This window comes from Bubalus bubalis, chromosome 18 (genome assembly GCF_019923935.1).
Source record: "Bubalus bubalis isolate 160015118507 breed Murrah chromosome 18, NDDB_SH_1, whole genome shotgun sequence".
Lineage (NCBI taxonomy): Eukaryota > Metazoa > Chordata > Mammalia > Artiodactyla > Bovidae > Bubalus > Bubalus bubalis.
Window position 1 is genome coordinate 47,561,242 of NC_059174.1, and position 13,399 is coordinate 47,574,640.

The 13,399-nt window shown below is 51.4% G+C and overlaps 1 protein-coding gene across 12 annotated transcripts in view; it reads left to right on the forward strand.

Annotated features, from left to right (window-relative positions):
* The window catches only part of SIPA1L3 (signal induced proliferation associated 1 like 3), a 254,721-nt gene that overhangs the window by 136,655 nt on the left and 104,667 nt on the right, over window positions 1-13,399 (forward strand). For 11 of the 12 annotated variants that reach the window (XM_044932263.2, XM_044932264.2, XM_025269033.3 and 8 more), the window contains one exon: window positions 10,982-12,820. In XM_044932263.2, coding sequence (XP_044788198.2) covers window positions 11,290-12,820 — 1,531 coding nt within the window. In that variant the 5' untranslated portion in view covers window positions 10,982-11,289. Of the gene's footprint in view, window positions 1-10,409; window positions 10,429-10,981; window positions 12,821-13,399 lie in introns of those variants that run through there. The other variant, XM_025269037.3, reaches the window with a different exon arrangement.

A 13,399-nucleotide genomic window follows, 5' to 3' on the forward strand; every position in this document is an offset into this window, starting at 1 on the left:
ATCTGCTCCTGGGCACTGGGGCAGTTGCAGCGCTCCCGTATCACAGCTATGGGGCAGTGTGAGCGCGCCTGTGATTGAACCACCTTGAGCCTATCTGTCAAGGTGCATTGGGGTGAACACCTCAGGGAGAAGTTCCTAGAAGGGGAATTGCTGGATTCAAATAAAGCAATGTGAGGACTTCCCTGGTGGTTCAGTGGCTAATGCCCCATGCTTCCAATGCAGGGAGCCTGGGTTCATTCCCTGGTCAGGGAACTAGACCGGAAGTCACATGCTGCAGCCAACTAAATAAGTAAATATTAAAACAAACAAGCAACAACCAATATGCATACCTAAAATTTCAGTGTGTAATTCCAATTTTCTTCCTATTCTTTCAGGAGGAAAAGACTATTAACCGATTTATGTCATTAGAAGCAGGATGAGCCACTTGGGAACTCTGACCTGTTTGAGTGAAATAGTTCTATATGGCTGCCTGTGCCCATGTGGGGGCTGCCCTTAACTCCTAGGTAGGAGCATGGACCCTTCCTGGATGCCCGGGAACATTTAGTTAAAAACACCCATTCACGGGGCTCTTTGAGATTAAATACTAAATTACAGGTTGTCACCATGTGATATTGTGATATAGTAAGAAAAATATTTTGGTCTTCATTCAGGTTCCTGGCACAAGAGCTTCTAAAACTCTTGAGAGATGTGGGTGATGCGGGTTTTTTTTGTTATTCAAGATAAGCTCCTTTCAACCATTACTTGAGTTTATGCTGAAGGGGTGACTCTTGGTGGACCCCTGAATAGCTTCAGGGTTGCCAGAGGAACCAGTCACGTGCTTAGAGGGTTGGGCCTTTCTGTCCCACCCCCTGACCTCTGGGAAGGGGAGACGGGCTGCAGGTTGAGTTAATCACCAGTGGTCAGTGATCCAATCAACCCCGCCTTCATCATGGAATCTCCATGAAACCCCGAAAAGGAGAGTTCAGAGAGCTTCTAGGTTGATGAGCTCATCCATGCATTGGGAGGGCACCGCACTTCAAACTCTATGGGAACAGAAGCTTCTTCACTTGGGACCTTTCTGGGCTGCGTCCTGTGAATCTGACTGTTCATGTGTATCCTTTTTAATAAGCCAGTAATAGTAAGCCATATTACTATATATAAAATAGATAACTAATGAGGACTGACTGTATAGCATTGGCGGCCCAGACAGTAAAGAATCTGCCTGCAATGCTGGAGACCTGGGTTCCATCCCTGAGTTGGGAAGATCCCCTAGAGAAGGGAATGGCAACCCGCTCCAGGATTCTCCCTGGAGAATCCCATGGACAGAGGAGCCTGGTGGGCTGCAGTCCATGGGGTCACAAAGAGTCGGACACGACTGAGCAACTAACACTACGCCACTGTGTAGCACAGGGAGCTCTAGTCAGCACTCTGCAATAACCTAAGTGGGAAAAGAATCTTTAAAAAAAGGAAGTAGTGTTTCCCTGAGTTCTGTGAGCTGTTACCACACATGATGGAGCTTGAGGAAAGGCTCTTGGGAGCCCCTGATTTGTAGCCAAGTCGGACAGAAGTGCGGGGAACCTGGGGACCTGCTTCTTTCTCTTGGGGTCTGAGGTGGGGACAGTCTTATCAGAATAAGCCCTTCACCTCTGGGGTCTGTGCTAACTCCAGGTAGTTAGTCTGAGGACTGAGCTAAATTGCAGGACATCCAGTTGAAGAGTTGCTTGGTATGGAAAACCCACACATTTGGTGTCAGAACTGTTGAGAGTATAGAACAGATCGCAGTAGTGTATGGCCGTGGTCAAGGCCCTACTCCTTGTTCTTTGGGCTGATGGAGCAGAGTCTCTGCCGTGATAAGTTTCTAATGAGATTTCTGAGATTCCCATCCATCTCATTTCCTAGGGGAGCTCTAAAGCGGTCCTGCGTTTGCTCAGATTTCCAATAAAGTGAGGAAAGATATAGGAGGAAGAAAACAGACTCCTAATCTGAAATCTGCTGAGCTGTTGCTGACATTCTAGAGCTTTGTCCTTATGAATTGATTCCAAAGATACATGCGTCACTCATGTATTCATACAGCACACCCATGGGACCTGCTGTATCTTTTATTGAGAGTGGAGCAGGGAAGGTATGGGAGCCAGACTGTCGAGGTTTGCATCCCAGCTGCCCCACTTGCCAGCTTGTGACTTGGCCTTGTTACCCTTGCCTCATCTGTAACATGGGCATGCTAGGGTTCCTACTTAATAGGATAATGATAGCACACAAGTTAATACACCCCACGAGGGTAGCTCCACACGTGATCCATCCGAACTCATAGTGTTAGCCTTATTGTTACAAACATCACCACCATATTATCCTTCCCCTCTTGCCAACCCACGTAGCAAGAACACATATGTTAGATTCCAGTCCACCACAGACTTGGGGCTGTTCAAGGCCTGAGGAGAACAAAAGATATTCAGAGGCTTAAAAATCCAGTGCACTTGGGACTTCCCTGGTGGTCCAGTGTCTAAGATTCCACCTTCCCAATGCAGAGGGCCCAGGTTCCACCCCTGGTCAGGGAACTAGATTCCACGTGCCACAACTAAAACCCAGCACAGCCAAATAAATAAAATATATTTCTTAAAAATCCAGTGGGTAACTCTTGTAGGTGAGTGTGTATGCAGCCCAGAGCCCGGATAGCTCAGCCAGGGGAGGACAGAGGTGAAGCCTGCCTGGATTGTGGAAGAGCTGACGGAAGGAAAGCGTGTGGGCCAGCAACACTGGGGCTGAGGGGTGTGAACTAGGCTCCCTGGAGCGGCAGACCTCCGAAATACCTCCTCCAGTCATCACCAGTGCGTTTCAGACCGATGCTGCGTGTGCTCAGTTGCTCAGTCGTGTCTCTTTTCGACCCCATGTACTGTAGCCCACCGGGCTCCTCTGTCCATGGCCTTTCTGAGGCAAGAATCCTGGGGTGGGTTGCCATTTCCTACTCCAGAGGATCTTCCAACCCAGGGATTGAACCCGTGTCTCCTGCATTGGCAGGCTGATTCTTTACCACTGAAGCCACCAGGAACACCCTCTTCAGACCAGTAATTGCCACCAAAGGTGATCCTCTTGGCAGCATCCAGCCCTGTGGACCCCCTGGTCCTCCCCAGACCACATCCCCCTCCAGGCCCTCCTGTGTCACACTTGCCCTCCTGTCCCTCGGCCTGAGCCCCCTGGGACCGGTGTGCTCGCTCCCTCTGGCATTTGCGGCCTCTCAAGACTTGACGTCAGACCCTCCTCTCTTTGCTGTCTCTATTTCTCCCTCTGTCCTCAGCCCTGGCTGCGTATTGGAGTCAGCAGCAGAGCTCTTAAAAGACACTCATGCCTGGGCCCCACCTCCAGCCAGGTGATTCAGACACTCTGAAGAAGGAATGGGAACACCTGTATTTTTACAAAGCTCCCCTGGTGCCTCTAATGGACAGCTGGGGGAGAGAACCATGGCCTCCGACAACCCCTTGTACACGGCCTCTCCCAGCTTTCCTGCCTGGACAAGTCAGTCTTGCTCATCAGCCCACCTGGAACACAACAGGCACCCTCTCTTAGTCCTGACCCCCATCAGAAGGCACCCCCTCTCTGAGCCTTCAGGGTAGGACCTCCTCCCATCCTGTCACAGCATTGACTTCTTTATATGACTGACTGCCTTTGAAGGTCCCTTGTTTTCTGTCTCTGTTTACTCATTCCTCTGGCTTCCTTCTACCGGATGTACATTCTTAAAAGAAGACACGGTCCATTCTCTATCTTCACTTCCTGCAACAGTAGCACATAATAGTAGATGCTTTAAAAAATTTATTGAATAACAGATTTGAAGTGTTTGTGGAAAGAATGAGCTAGACATGCCTAGTAAATGTTGAATGAGTGAATGTTTTTTAAATTTGTATTTGATACTGGAATATAGTTGATTAACAATGTTATGTTAGTTTCAGGTGTACAGTGAAGTGATTCACTTACATAAACATGTATCTATTCTTCTACAAATTTTCTCGTTTAGGTTATTACAGAGTGTTGATCACAGAGTTCCCTGTGCTGTACAGCAGATCCTCATTGGTTATCTGTTTTAAATGCAGCAGTGTGTGCATGTCAGTCCCAAACTCCCTAACTCACTCTGCTCCCCACCCTTTCCCCCTCCTAACCATAACTTCATTTTCTAAGTCTGTGAGTAGGTTTCTGTTTTATGAATAAGTTCATTTGTATCATGTTTTAGATTCCACTTCTAGATCTTTGTCTAACATACTTACTTAGTATGATGATCTCCAGGTTCATCCATGTTATGGCACTGGCCTTATTTCATTCTTTTTAGTGGCTGAGTAGTATTCCATCATATATATTAGCGTGTACCACATCCTCTTCATCCGTTCTTCTGTCGATGGACATTTAGGTTGCGTCCATGTCTTGGCTATTGTAAACAGCCCTGCAATGAACGTTGGAGTGCATGTATCCTTCTGAACCATGTTTTCCTCTAGGTATATGTCCAGGAGTGGGCTAGCTGGATCATATGGTACTTCCGTTTTTAGTTTCTTAAGGAACCTCCATACTGTTCTGCATAGTGGCTGCACCTATTTACATTCTCAACAACAGTGTAAGAGGATTCCCTTTTCTCCACAGTGAGTAAGTTTTAGTGCTTTAAGAATGTGGGAGATATTTGTTGTGTGAGTGAATGAATAAGTTTTAAGAACCAACTAGTTCTTACTGGTCAAATGAATGACTTTTATATGCCAGAAATGGCTGAATCACTAGTTGTTATATCTGTTTTGTTGTTGTTTCGTCATGTAACTAAAATGTCCAAAGGTAGAATTGGGCTGGCTTCAGGTTCAGGCCTGATGTTGAGACTCACATAGTGACTGTAAGCCCCCAGATTGTCTGTAACCTCAGCCCCTTTCACAAACGGACTTTGCTGGTGGCCCAGATGGTAAAGCATCTGCCTACAATGCGGGAGACCTGGGTTCGATCCCTGGGTCAGGAAGATCCCCTGGAGAAGGAAATAGCAACCCATTCCAGCACTGTTGCCTTGAAAATCCCATGGATGGAGGAATCTGGTAGGCTACAGTCCATGGGGTCACAAAGAGTCAGACACGACTGAGCGACTTCACTTTCTTTCACTTTTCACCAACGATTCTCCCCTCATGATCACAAGAGGCTGCAATGATTCCATCCTTCACTTCCTCTCCTACTTGGGGTAAGAGGAGAAAGCACAATCTTCAGCCCCGGCACTTCTAGCAAAGCCATCACTGAGTCTGTGGTTCTGATTGGGTCACATGATTTAATCCTGACCTCGAGAAGAAGCCCTTCTCTAGCCTATTGGATGGAGATTAGAGGAGGCAGATTCTCACAGGGAAATCTGGGCTGTTGTTAGAAAAAAGAAGTCATGGAGCTAACTACAAATGTCTTAACACTGGAAGACTTGTGTTTGTCCCTTCTGCTCTGCCCTGTGAGGTTCTGGTAGACATTGTGGCCCTGCAGAGCAGGGCCCTTCAGAGCCAAGCTGGGGCCATGATGCTAGCCTGTTAGTCTGCTGTTCTAGCCTCCAGGCTTTGGGGACCTGATAAGGAAGTGTCTTCTCAGCTCCAAGTTAGTTCCCAGCATCTCACAAATGACAGTCAGGGAACCTTTACACAGATATACCATAAGTTGCTTGCTCTTCTAACAGACCCTGATGTTTTCAGGGAACCAGTTTGGCCAGCCCCAGATATAAGTCCTCCCTGGCCCAAGGGCAATCAGAATGGTCACAGATCTTGCTTCACCAGCTTCTCTGGCAAATAGAGTGGCCATAGTGACCACATTCTGGCCAATGAGACATAAAGTCTGTGGAGGTAGGGGCAGTGTTCTGGCAAATGTCCTCATTCCTGATTAGAGCAGATAGGTAAGAAGAATGGTCTTACATCATCTTTTCTTTAGCCCTTGCCAATAGTGCAGCGAGAAGCATGACTATAGCCGCCAGCTTGTGACCATGAGGCCACAGTCAAAGATGCAAGCCAGCTGCACACTGCAGGACAGCGGTTGGGGAGAAAGAGAAAGTGCCTGACATCATTCACCTGGTCCAAGACTGGAGCCGCCATATCTGGCCTCCTTCTTCCATGAGATGATGAAATGTCTTCATTGCCCAAGACACCATTGGGTGATACCATTACTTGCAGCCAAATGCCTCCCATTGTCGCTTGCTTCTCCTTGTGCCACTGCCTGGACCCCGTGTGATCTCCTCTGCCACTCATGGCTGCCTTCTTTGCTCATAGCACTGCGTATTCGTCAAGGTCCTCGGATGCCAGCAGCAGAAGCCTTACTTGACAGTCTTGGGCAGAAGCAGATTTATCAGTGCCTCATAGAATCAAAAGGGGGGGAAAAAAAATCAAAAGGGGGCCAGAGGGGCAATCGTAAAAAGCAGGCAGGAGCCAAGCAACCCTGGAAGAAACCCAGGGACTTCCCTGGTGGCCCAGGGGCAAGACTCCATGCTCCCAGTGCCAGGGGCCTGGGTTTAAATTCCTGGTCAGGGAACTAGATCCCATATGCTGTACCTAAAAGATGCTGCATGCCACAGTGAAGATCGAAGATCCTATGTGCCACAACTAAGACTTGGCACAGCCAAGTAAACAAGTACATATTTTTAAAAAAGAAAGAAAAGAACCCAAGCGTCCCTTGCAAGTCACATGTAGGAAAAGCCAGATCCATATTCCCTGTCACTGCAGGACACCCTCCAGCCTTTCATGCTCTGCTGAGGTCCTGTACCCACCCCCCACCCCCCCTCCCCCAGCCCCGTGCACTTCTGTCATTGGGGGAGGGGGAAGAGCTCCTGCCAAAGAGACGAAAAGGAATGGTGATAATAGCAGGGACCCTGAGCTAGAGGGTATTATCCCCAGTTTACAGATTAAAACTGAGTCATGGTTTCAGTGACTAGTCCATGGCACAGCAGTATCTGAACCCAGGCAGGCTGGCTCTCATATCGTGAGCATCTCCATCAGGATGATCAGAGGGCTTTTAGGCAGAGGGAGCTCAACAGAGGTAGCTGGAAAGGGACCCATGTGTACCGGTCCCTGAGCCCCAGGGAGGCTGCGGGTATCACACACTCAGTCTGGGAACGTCACAGGGAGACGCAGTGGCACCTGCTCGGGGAGGGATTTGTGCAGAGAGGCTGAGGCCTCGAGAACATCTGTGTGTTTTCACAGAGCAAAGCGAATTGGGGGTTTCTAACTGAGCGGGAACAAAATGCCATCAGCAAAGCCCATCTGTCAGAAGTGTTTGCATAAGTAAGTCAGGGTTGCTTTGCGGCCACTTTTTTTTCCCAACCAGCCCAAACGGGACCTCTGAAGACTGATCCTCTGAACCCTGCCAGGCTGACCCCAGGACACAGGCAAGCTGCTGAGTGCTGCTAGCCTGGACCCCCAGCCTGGCCTGGGACCTGGGGCCCAGCAGAGTATGGGGCTGCCTTCAAGCCCTCATTGCGGGCAAAGCTGAAGACCAGTCACATAAAGTCACAAACCAGCAGCCTCTGCTCGAATCCGGCCCACATGCTGACTTTGTCGGCCTTCCTGGTGATATGTGTTGTAATACTGTTGAGAGGTATTCTGTTGACTAGAAATACATGCAAGTTATCCAGTTGCCAGCGGTGTGCAGGGAAAAATAAGGCTCCTTCCCACCCCTTCTTCAAAAACACAGATCGTGGTGATACACGGGCTCCCCAGGTGGCACAGTGGTAAAGAATGCACCTGCCAATGCAGGAGACGGGGGTTCGATTTCTGGGTCAGGAAGATCCCCTGGAGAAGGAAATGCCAATCCACTCTGGTATGCTTGCCTGGGAAATCCCATGGACAGAGGAGCCTGGTGGGCTACAGTCCATGGGGTCACAAAGAGTCAGATATGACTGAGCATGGGGATACACAGTAGCTCACATTCTTTTGGAGAGGGAGACAAGGGATAAATCAGAGAAATATATACTAAGGAAAATACACTAAGCAGGGGAGGGAGGGGACTGGGAGTGGAGGGAAAAGATACCCAATTTCCCTCCCCAGAGGCGATCACCATGAGCGGTTTCTTGAAAATCCTTTTAGAGGTCATCTCTGCATATAAATTTGTTGCTGTGATAGCTGCTGATTTTGTTTTTTCAAACTGGGAGATGTTGCATACAGTTCCAGACTTCCATTTTGTCTTGAAAAACCCCATGATCAGGCATTCACATTCCTGCAAGGCTCAGTTGCAGGAGCTGAGGCCCACCTGCCTCTTCAGAAGACACTTCTGCTGGCCAGGTCACCACAGCTTCACCTGGCCTCCATCTCCCTTAACCAGCCCAGCCCTGGGGACTTTCCACTTTCTTGCCCCTTCTCCACCCGCTCCTCTGTGTGCCTCCCTGCAGCTTCTTCAGGAATGCTCTTGTGCTCTTGGGGAACCAGGAAAAGGGTCCCCTTTTGCTCCCCACCTCACATCTCTCCCCTCACCTGGTTCTCATTTTCTCAGAGGTTACAGGCTCCCCTCAGGAGTCTTCCCAGGTGGAGCAGTGGTAAAGAACCCACCAGTCAATGCAGGTTCGATCTCTGGGTTGGGACGATCCCCTGGAGGAGGGCATGACAACCCACTCTAGTAGTCTTGCCTGGAGAATTCCATGGACAGAGGAGCCTGGCAGACTACAGTCTATGGGGGTCACCAAGAGTCAGACACAACTGGAGCGACTTAGCACACATAGGCTTTCCTCACTGTTTTGCTCCATGAATCTGCTTCATGCTTCCTGCTCGCTCCCTCTCTGCCAACTAACTCCATACCTTTGGGCAGGAGTTGTGAAATGCTTCCTGCACGTGTGTGTGCATGTGCACACACACACACACTCATACTCTCACACAGGAGGCCTTTGACTTCCTCACTCAGAAAGCATGCACAGTCACCGACCACAGTGGCTGTGTCCAGCTCCACATTCTAAGGGACAGAAAAGTTGCGGTCCCGTTGAGTCAGACGCTGACCCAGCACTCTGCCTCCCTGTAGAGAATCAGTTTGGTTGGCAGGAGGAAAGGGCACAGCTGCTGGGCCAAGCAGCAGGTTTTGCCGCAGGCCATGATCCACTTTCCCCTTCCTTCCCCACTGAGGGTTTCATCTTCCAGAAGCTCAGAGTGGAGACAAACGGAAGTGATGTTGCCGGGCAGAAGAAGGATGAATTTCCCTTCCCCAGAGGCCTGCAAGTCAGGGTGCATATACACATCAAGTTAGATAGAAGCTCCCTGTTCACTCGTTCGTACACTAAAAGAGTGAATGAGGGTCCCGGACACTGTTCTGGGAACTGGGGCTACATCAGTGAACAACAGAGACACCCCTGCCATTCTGGAACGAATCATTTAGTGGTGGAGATGGTCAGTAAATAGATAATGAGCAAAGTAATTTCAGCTAGTGGTAACTGCCAAGGAAAAAGAAGAAAGAGTGACAGAGAATAGGCCTTGAGGGTGGTTTTGGAAGGCTTCATTAAAGAGTGAATGTCAAGTGAGGGAACCAGCCTGGTGAAAAACCAAGGAAAGATTCCCCACGTATCCCGAATGGGGCTGGATGTGTTAGAAGAACAGACAAGAAGACCAGTGTGATGGGATCTTAGGGCTAGGGAGAGGCATCAGAGAGGCTGGCCAGTCCTGTGGGGCTGGTGAGCCAGCAGGAGCAATTTAGATTTTATTCTAATAAATTAGAAGCTACTGGGGAGATCTCAGTGAAGTAGTGATGGGAATTGATCTACTAGCTCTCATAGTATCTAACAATCACGTAGATTTCCAGAGACAGTCCCTTCGCAAAATCCACCAGTGCTCATGGTGATTCCTCCATCTTTTTCACTTCCTTTCTGGTGGGTGAATGGTCAGGTGGACTGGAAAACAGACAACAGGGCAGCCTCTGCATACAGCCACCAGTAGTCAGGACTCGGGGCAGAGGGGGCGCGGGGGAACATGCGTGGACACTACAGAGAATAGCCAGCCAGATCCTGAAAGTGGGAAACTCTCTGAGATGAGTGACCCTATTCCTTCCAGAAGTAAATATCATCTAGATGGGGAGGGGGAGGTGTAGAGTAGCAGAGACCTGAGAAATATAATCTGCCAGAGCAGAGCAAAGATATTGTTTGGATCCTGATTTGAGCAAACCACCTCTCAAAAGACACTTCTGAGACGATGGGGGGGAAATGTAATTCATTTGGGTTATTACCTGACCTTAAAGAATTCTTATTTATCTAGATGGGTGTGATAAAGGTGAAAGTGAAAAAAATGAAAGTGTTAGTCGCTCAGTCATGTACAACTCTTTTGCAGCCCTATGGACTGTAAACTGCCAGGCTCCTCTGTCCATGGGATTTCGCAAGCAAGAGTATTGGAGTGAGTAGCCATTCCCTTCTCCAGGGGATCTTCCCGACCCAGGGATCAAACCCAGTTATCCTGCATTGAAGGCAGATTCTTTACCGTCTGAGCTACCAGAGAAGCCCCTATGATAAAGGTATCGTGGTTATTTTTTTTGAAGCCCTTATCATCTAAAGATATAAGCTAAAGTATTTATAGGTGACATGGCCTGATGTCTGGGATTTACTCTAAAATATCCTGTCAAAGGGCTTCCCTGGTGGCTCAGTGGTAAAGAATTCACCTGCCAATGCAGGAGACTCAGGTTCAGTCCCTGGGTTGGGAAGATCCTCTGGAAGGAAATGGCAACCCAATCCAGTATTGTTGACTGGGAAATACCATGGACAGAGGAGCCTGACGGGCTACAATCAATGGGGTCGCAAAGAATCGGACACAGTTGAGTGAGTAAACAAGAGCAGTCCTGTCAAAAACACCATGGAGGAGTGGGGGAACAGATGGAAGGAATGAGAAATAATGGTGTTGAAGCTGGTAGGGTGGCTCATCATGCTCTTCTCCCTGCTTCTGGGTACCTTTGAAAATTTCCATAATAAAAGTTGTTTTTTTGTTTTTTTTAATAAGTAAAGTTGAAAAAATAAGTCATTCTGTGGCAGCAGGAACCTCACATCTCACTTCTGTCTTTTCTCCCTTTTCAGCATGGCAGGGAAGGCGGCCCTGCAGCTCACCAGCCTTCACACACAACTGCTGCTCGCTCTGCCCCGCTGACCCACTCAGTCTGGAGGCCACGGGACAGCGCCTGCCTTGAGAGGTTATCCAGGCACTGCTGTCCACAGCGATGGTGGAGAATTGGACTCCACAGGCTCACAACCTTCCCATCAGGCTTCAGGGGCCAGCATCCTTCATCCTAGGACTGGTGGCCCTGAACAATGGCTGAGGGCCAGGGGACCCCATAAAGTTAGTCTACAACTTTCAGGGGCCAGCAGCACTCCAGCGCCCGTGGACTATGACCACCTATCGGCCCATCCCCAGTGATGGTGTGGACCTGGCAGCCGGCTGTGGGGCCAGGGCGGCCGATGTCCTGCCCGGGCCGCACACAGGGGACTACGCTCCCTTGGGATTCTGGGTGCAGAACGGCAGCGTGCCCCAGCCCGTGGGCGAGAGCACGGTCAGTGCCCCCACCCGCCCCAGCCCCACCACCCCCGCCATGCCCAAGATGGGCGTGCGCGCCCGGGTGGCCGACTGGCCGCCCAAGCGGGAGGCCCTGAGAGAACAGAACAACCCCAGCCCCTCCCTGGACGCAGATGGCACGAAGGCCACAAAGGCGGCCCATGCCATGAGAAGCGTACAACAGAACGGACAGCCCCCGGCCGGTACCCCTACCCCGGCTTCCTCAGGGTCCAAAGCCTTGCACCGACTCGCCAGGAGGCGGTCTAAGGATGTGGAGTTCCAGGATGGGTGGCCCCGGTCCCCCGGCCGGGCCTTCCTCCCGCTGCGGAACCGCAGCAGCAGCGAGATCACCCTCAGCGAGTGCGACGTGGAGGACACGGCGGAGCCCCGGGCGGTCCGCCACACGGGGGCGCTGCCGCTCTTCCGCGAGTACGGAAGCACGTCCTCCATCGACGTGCAGGGCGTGCCCGAGCAGAGCTTCTTCGACATCCTCAACGAGTTCCGCAGCGAGCAGCCCGAGGCCCGGGGCACCCCGAGCCTCACCGAGCTCCTGCGGGCAGATCCCGGTCCCCACGTCTCGGGGGGCGGTGGCGGCGCAGCCAAGGGGGAGGCCCGCAACGGGCAGCCCACCAAGGACAGCCTGCTGCCGCTGCAGCCCCTGAAAGAGAAGGAGAAGGCCCGCAAGAAGCCCTTGCGGGGCCTGGGCGGCGGGGACCAGGTGGACTCGTCCATTTTCCGGAAGCTGCGGAGCAGCAGAGCCGAAGGCGAAGCGGCCCGGTGCTCCGGGGAGGCCGAGGATGGCCGGAGCCCCCTGGAGGCCAGTCGGCCGTGGGTCTGCCAGAAAAGCTTCGCCCACTTCGACGTGCAGAGCATGCTGTTCGACCTCAACGAGGCAGCAGCCAACCGGGCGTCCACGGCCCAGCGGCGGAACACGACCACCGGGGCCTCGGCCGCCTCGGCCATGGCGTCCCTGACGGCGTCGCGGGCCCACAGCCTCGGTGGCCTGGACCCCGCCTTCACCAGCACAGAGGACCTGAACTGCAAGGAGAACCTGGAGCAAGACCTGGGCGATGACACCAGCAACGACCTGCTGCTCAGCTGCCCGCACTTCCGCAATGAGATCGGCGGCGAGTGCGAGCGCAACGTGAGCTTCTCGCGGGCGGCCGCCGGCTCCCCAGGCGGAGGTGGGGGCGGCGGCGAGGTCCGCCCGCCGGAGCCCACCCTGAGCGCCTACCGCACGAACGCCAGCATCTCGGTGCTGGAGGTGCCCAAGGAGCAGCAGAGGACGCAGAGTCGCCCGCGGCAGTACAGCATCGAGCACGTGGACCTCGGCGCCCGCTACTATCAGGACTACTTCATGGGCAAAGGTGACGTGGGGGACGGACGGGCGGGTGGGGCATTGCTCATTCATTCTCTGTGTTCTTCCTGCCCTGGCACGGAGGATGCAGAAAGAGGCAAGACCTCCCGCAGAGGGGTTGGGGGACAGAGTGAGCCCCGTCTCATGATACATGCTTCACACTTGGCGCTGCAGGAGACAATAGATAGGCATTTAGCAAATACGTGCTGCCTTCAGCCACGTGTCAGGCACTTTCTAGAGTCAAGGTATACAGTATTGACCAGCTTAAAGCAAAAATTTTGTTTTCCTAGCATACAGTATTTTAGTGGGGTAAGACAAGCAATTATACTAAATATCTAAAGTGTATAAGGTGTCATGAGGTGGGAAGTGCGGTGGAGAAAAGTAAAATAGGGAGGCGGGAAAACAGTGTCAGTGCCGGGGTGTTGCGTTTTCAATAAGAAATGGTCAGGGAGGACTTTCTAGGTGGGTCCCCTTTGAGTACTGAACTGAAGAAGGTGAGGGAGGGAACCTTGCGGAGATTGGAGACAGTGTTCCTGGCACAGGAAACAAGTACAAAAGTCCTGGAACATTGGGGGAATAGGATAGAGGC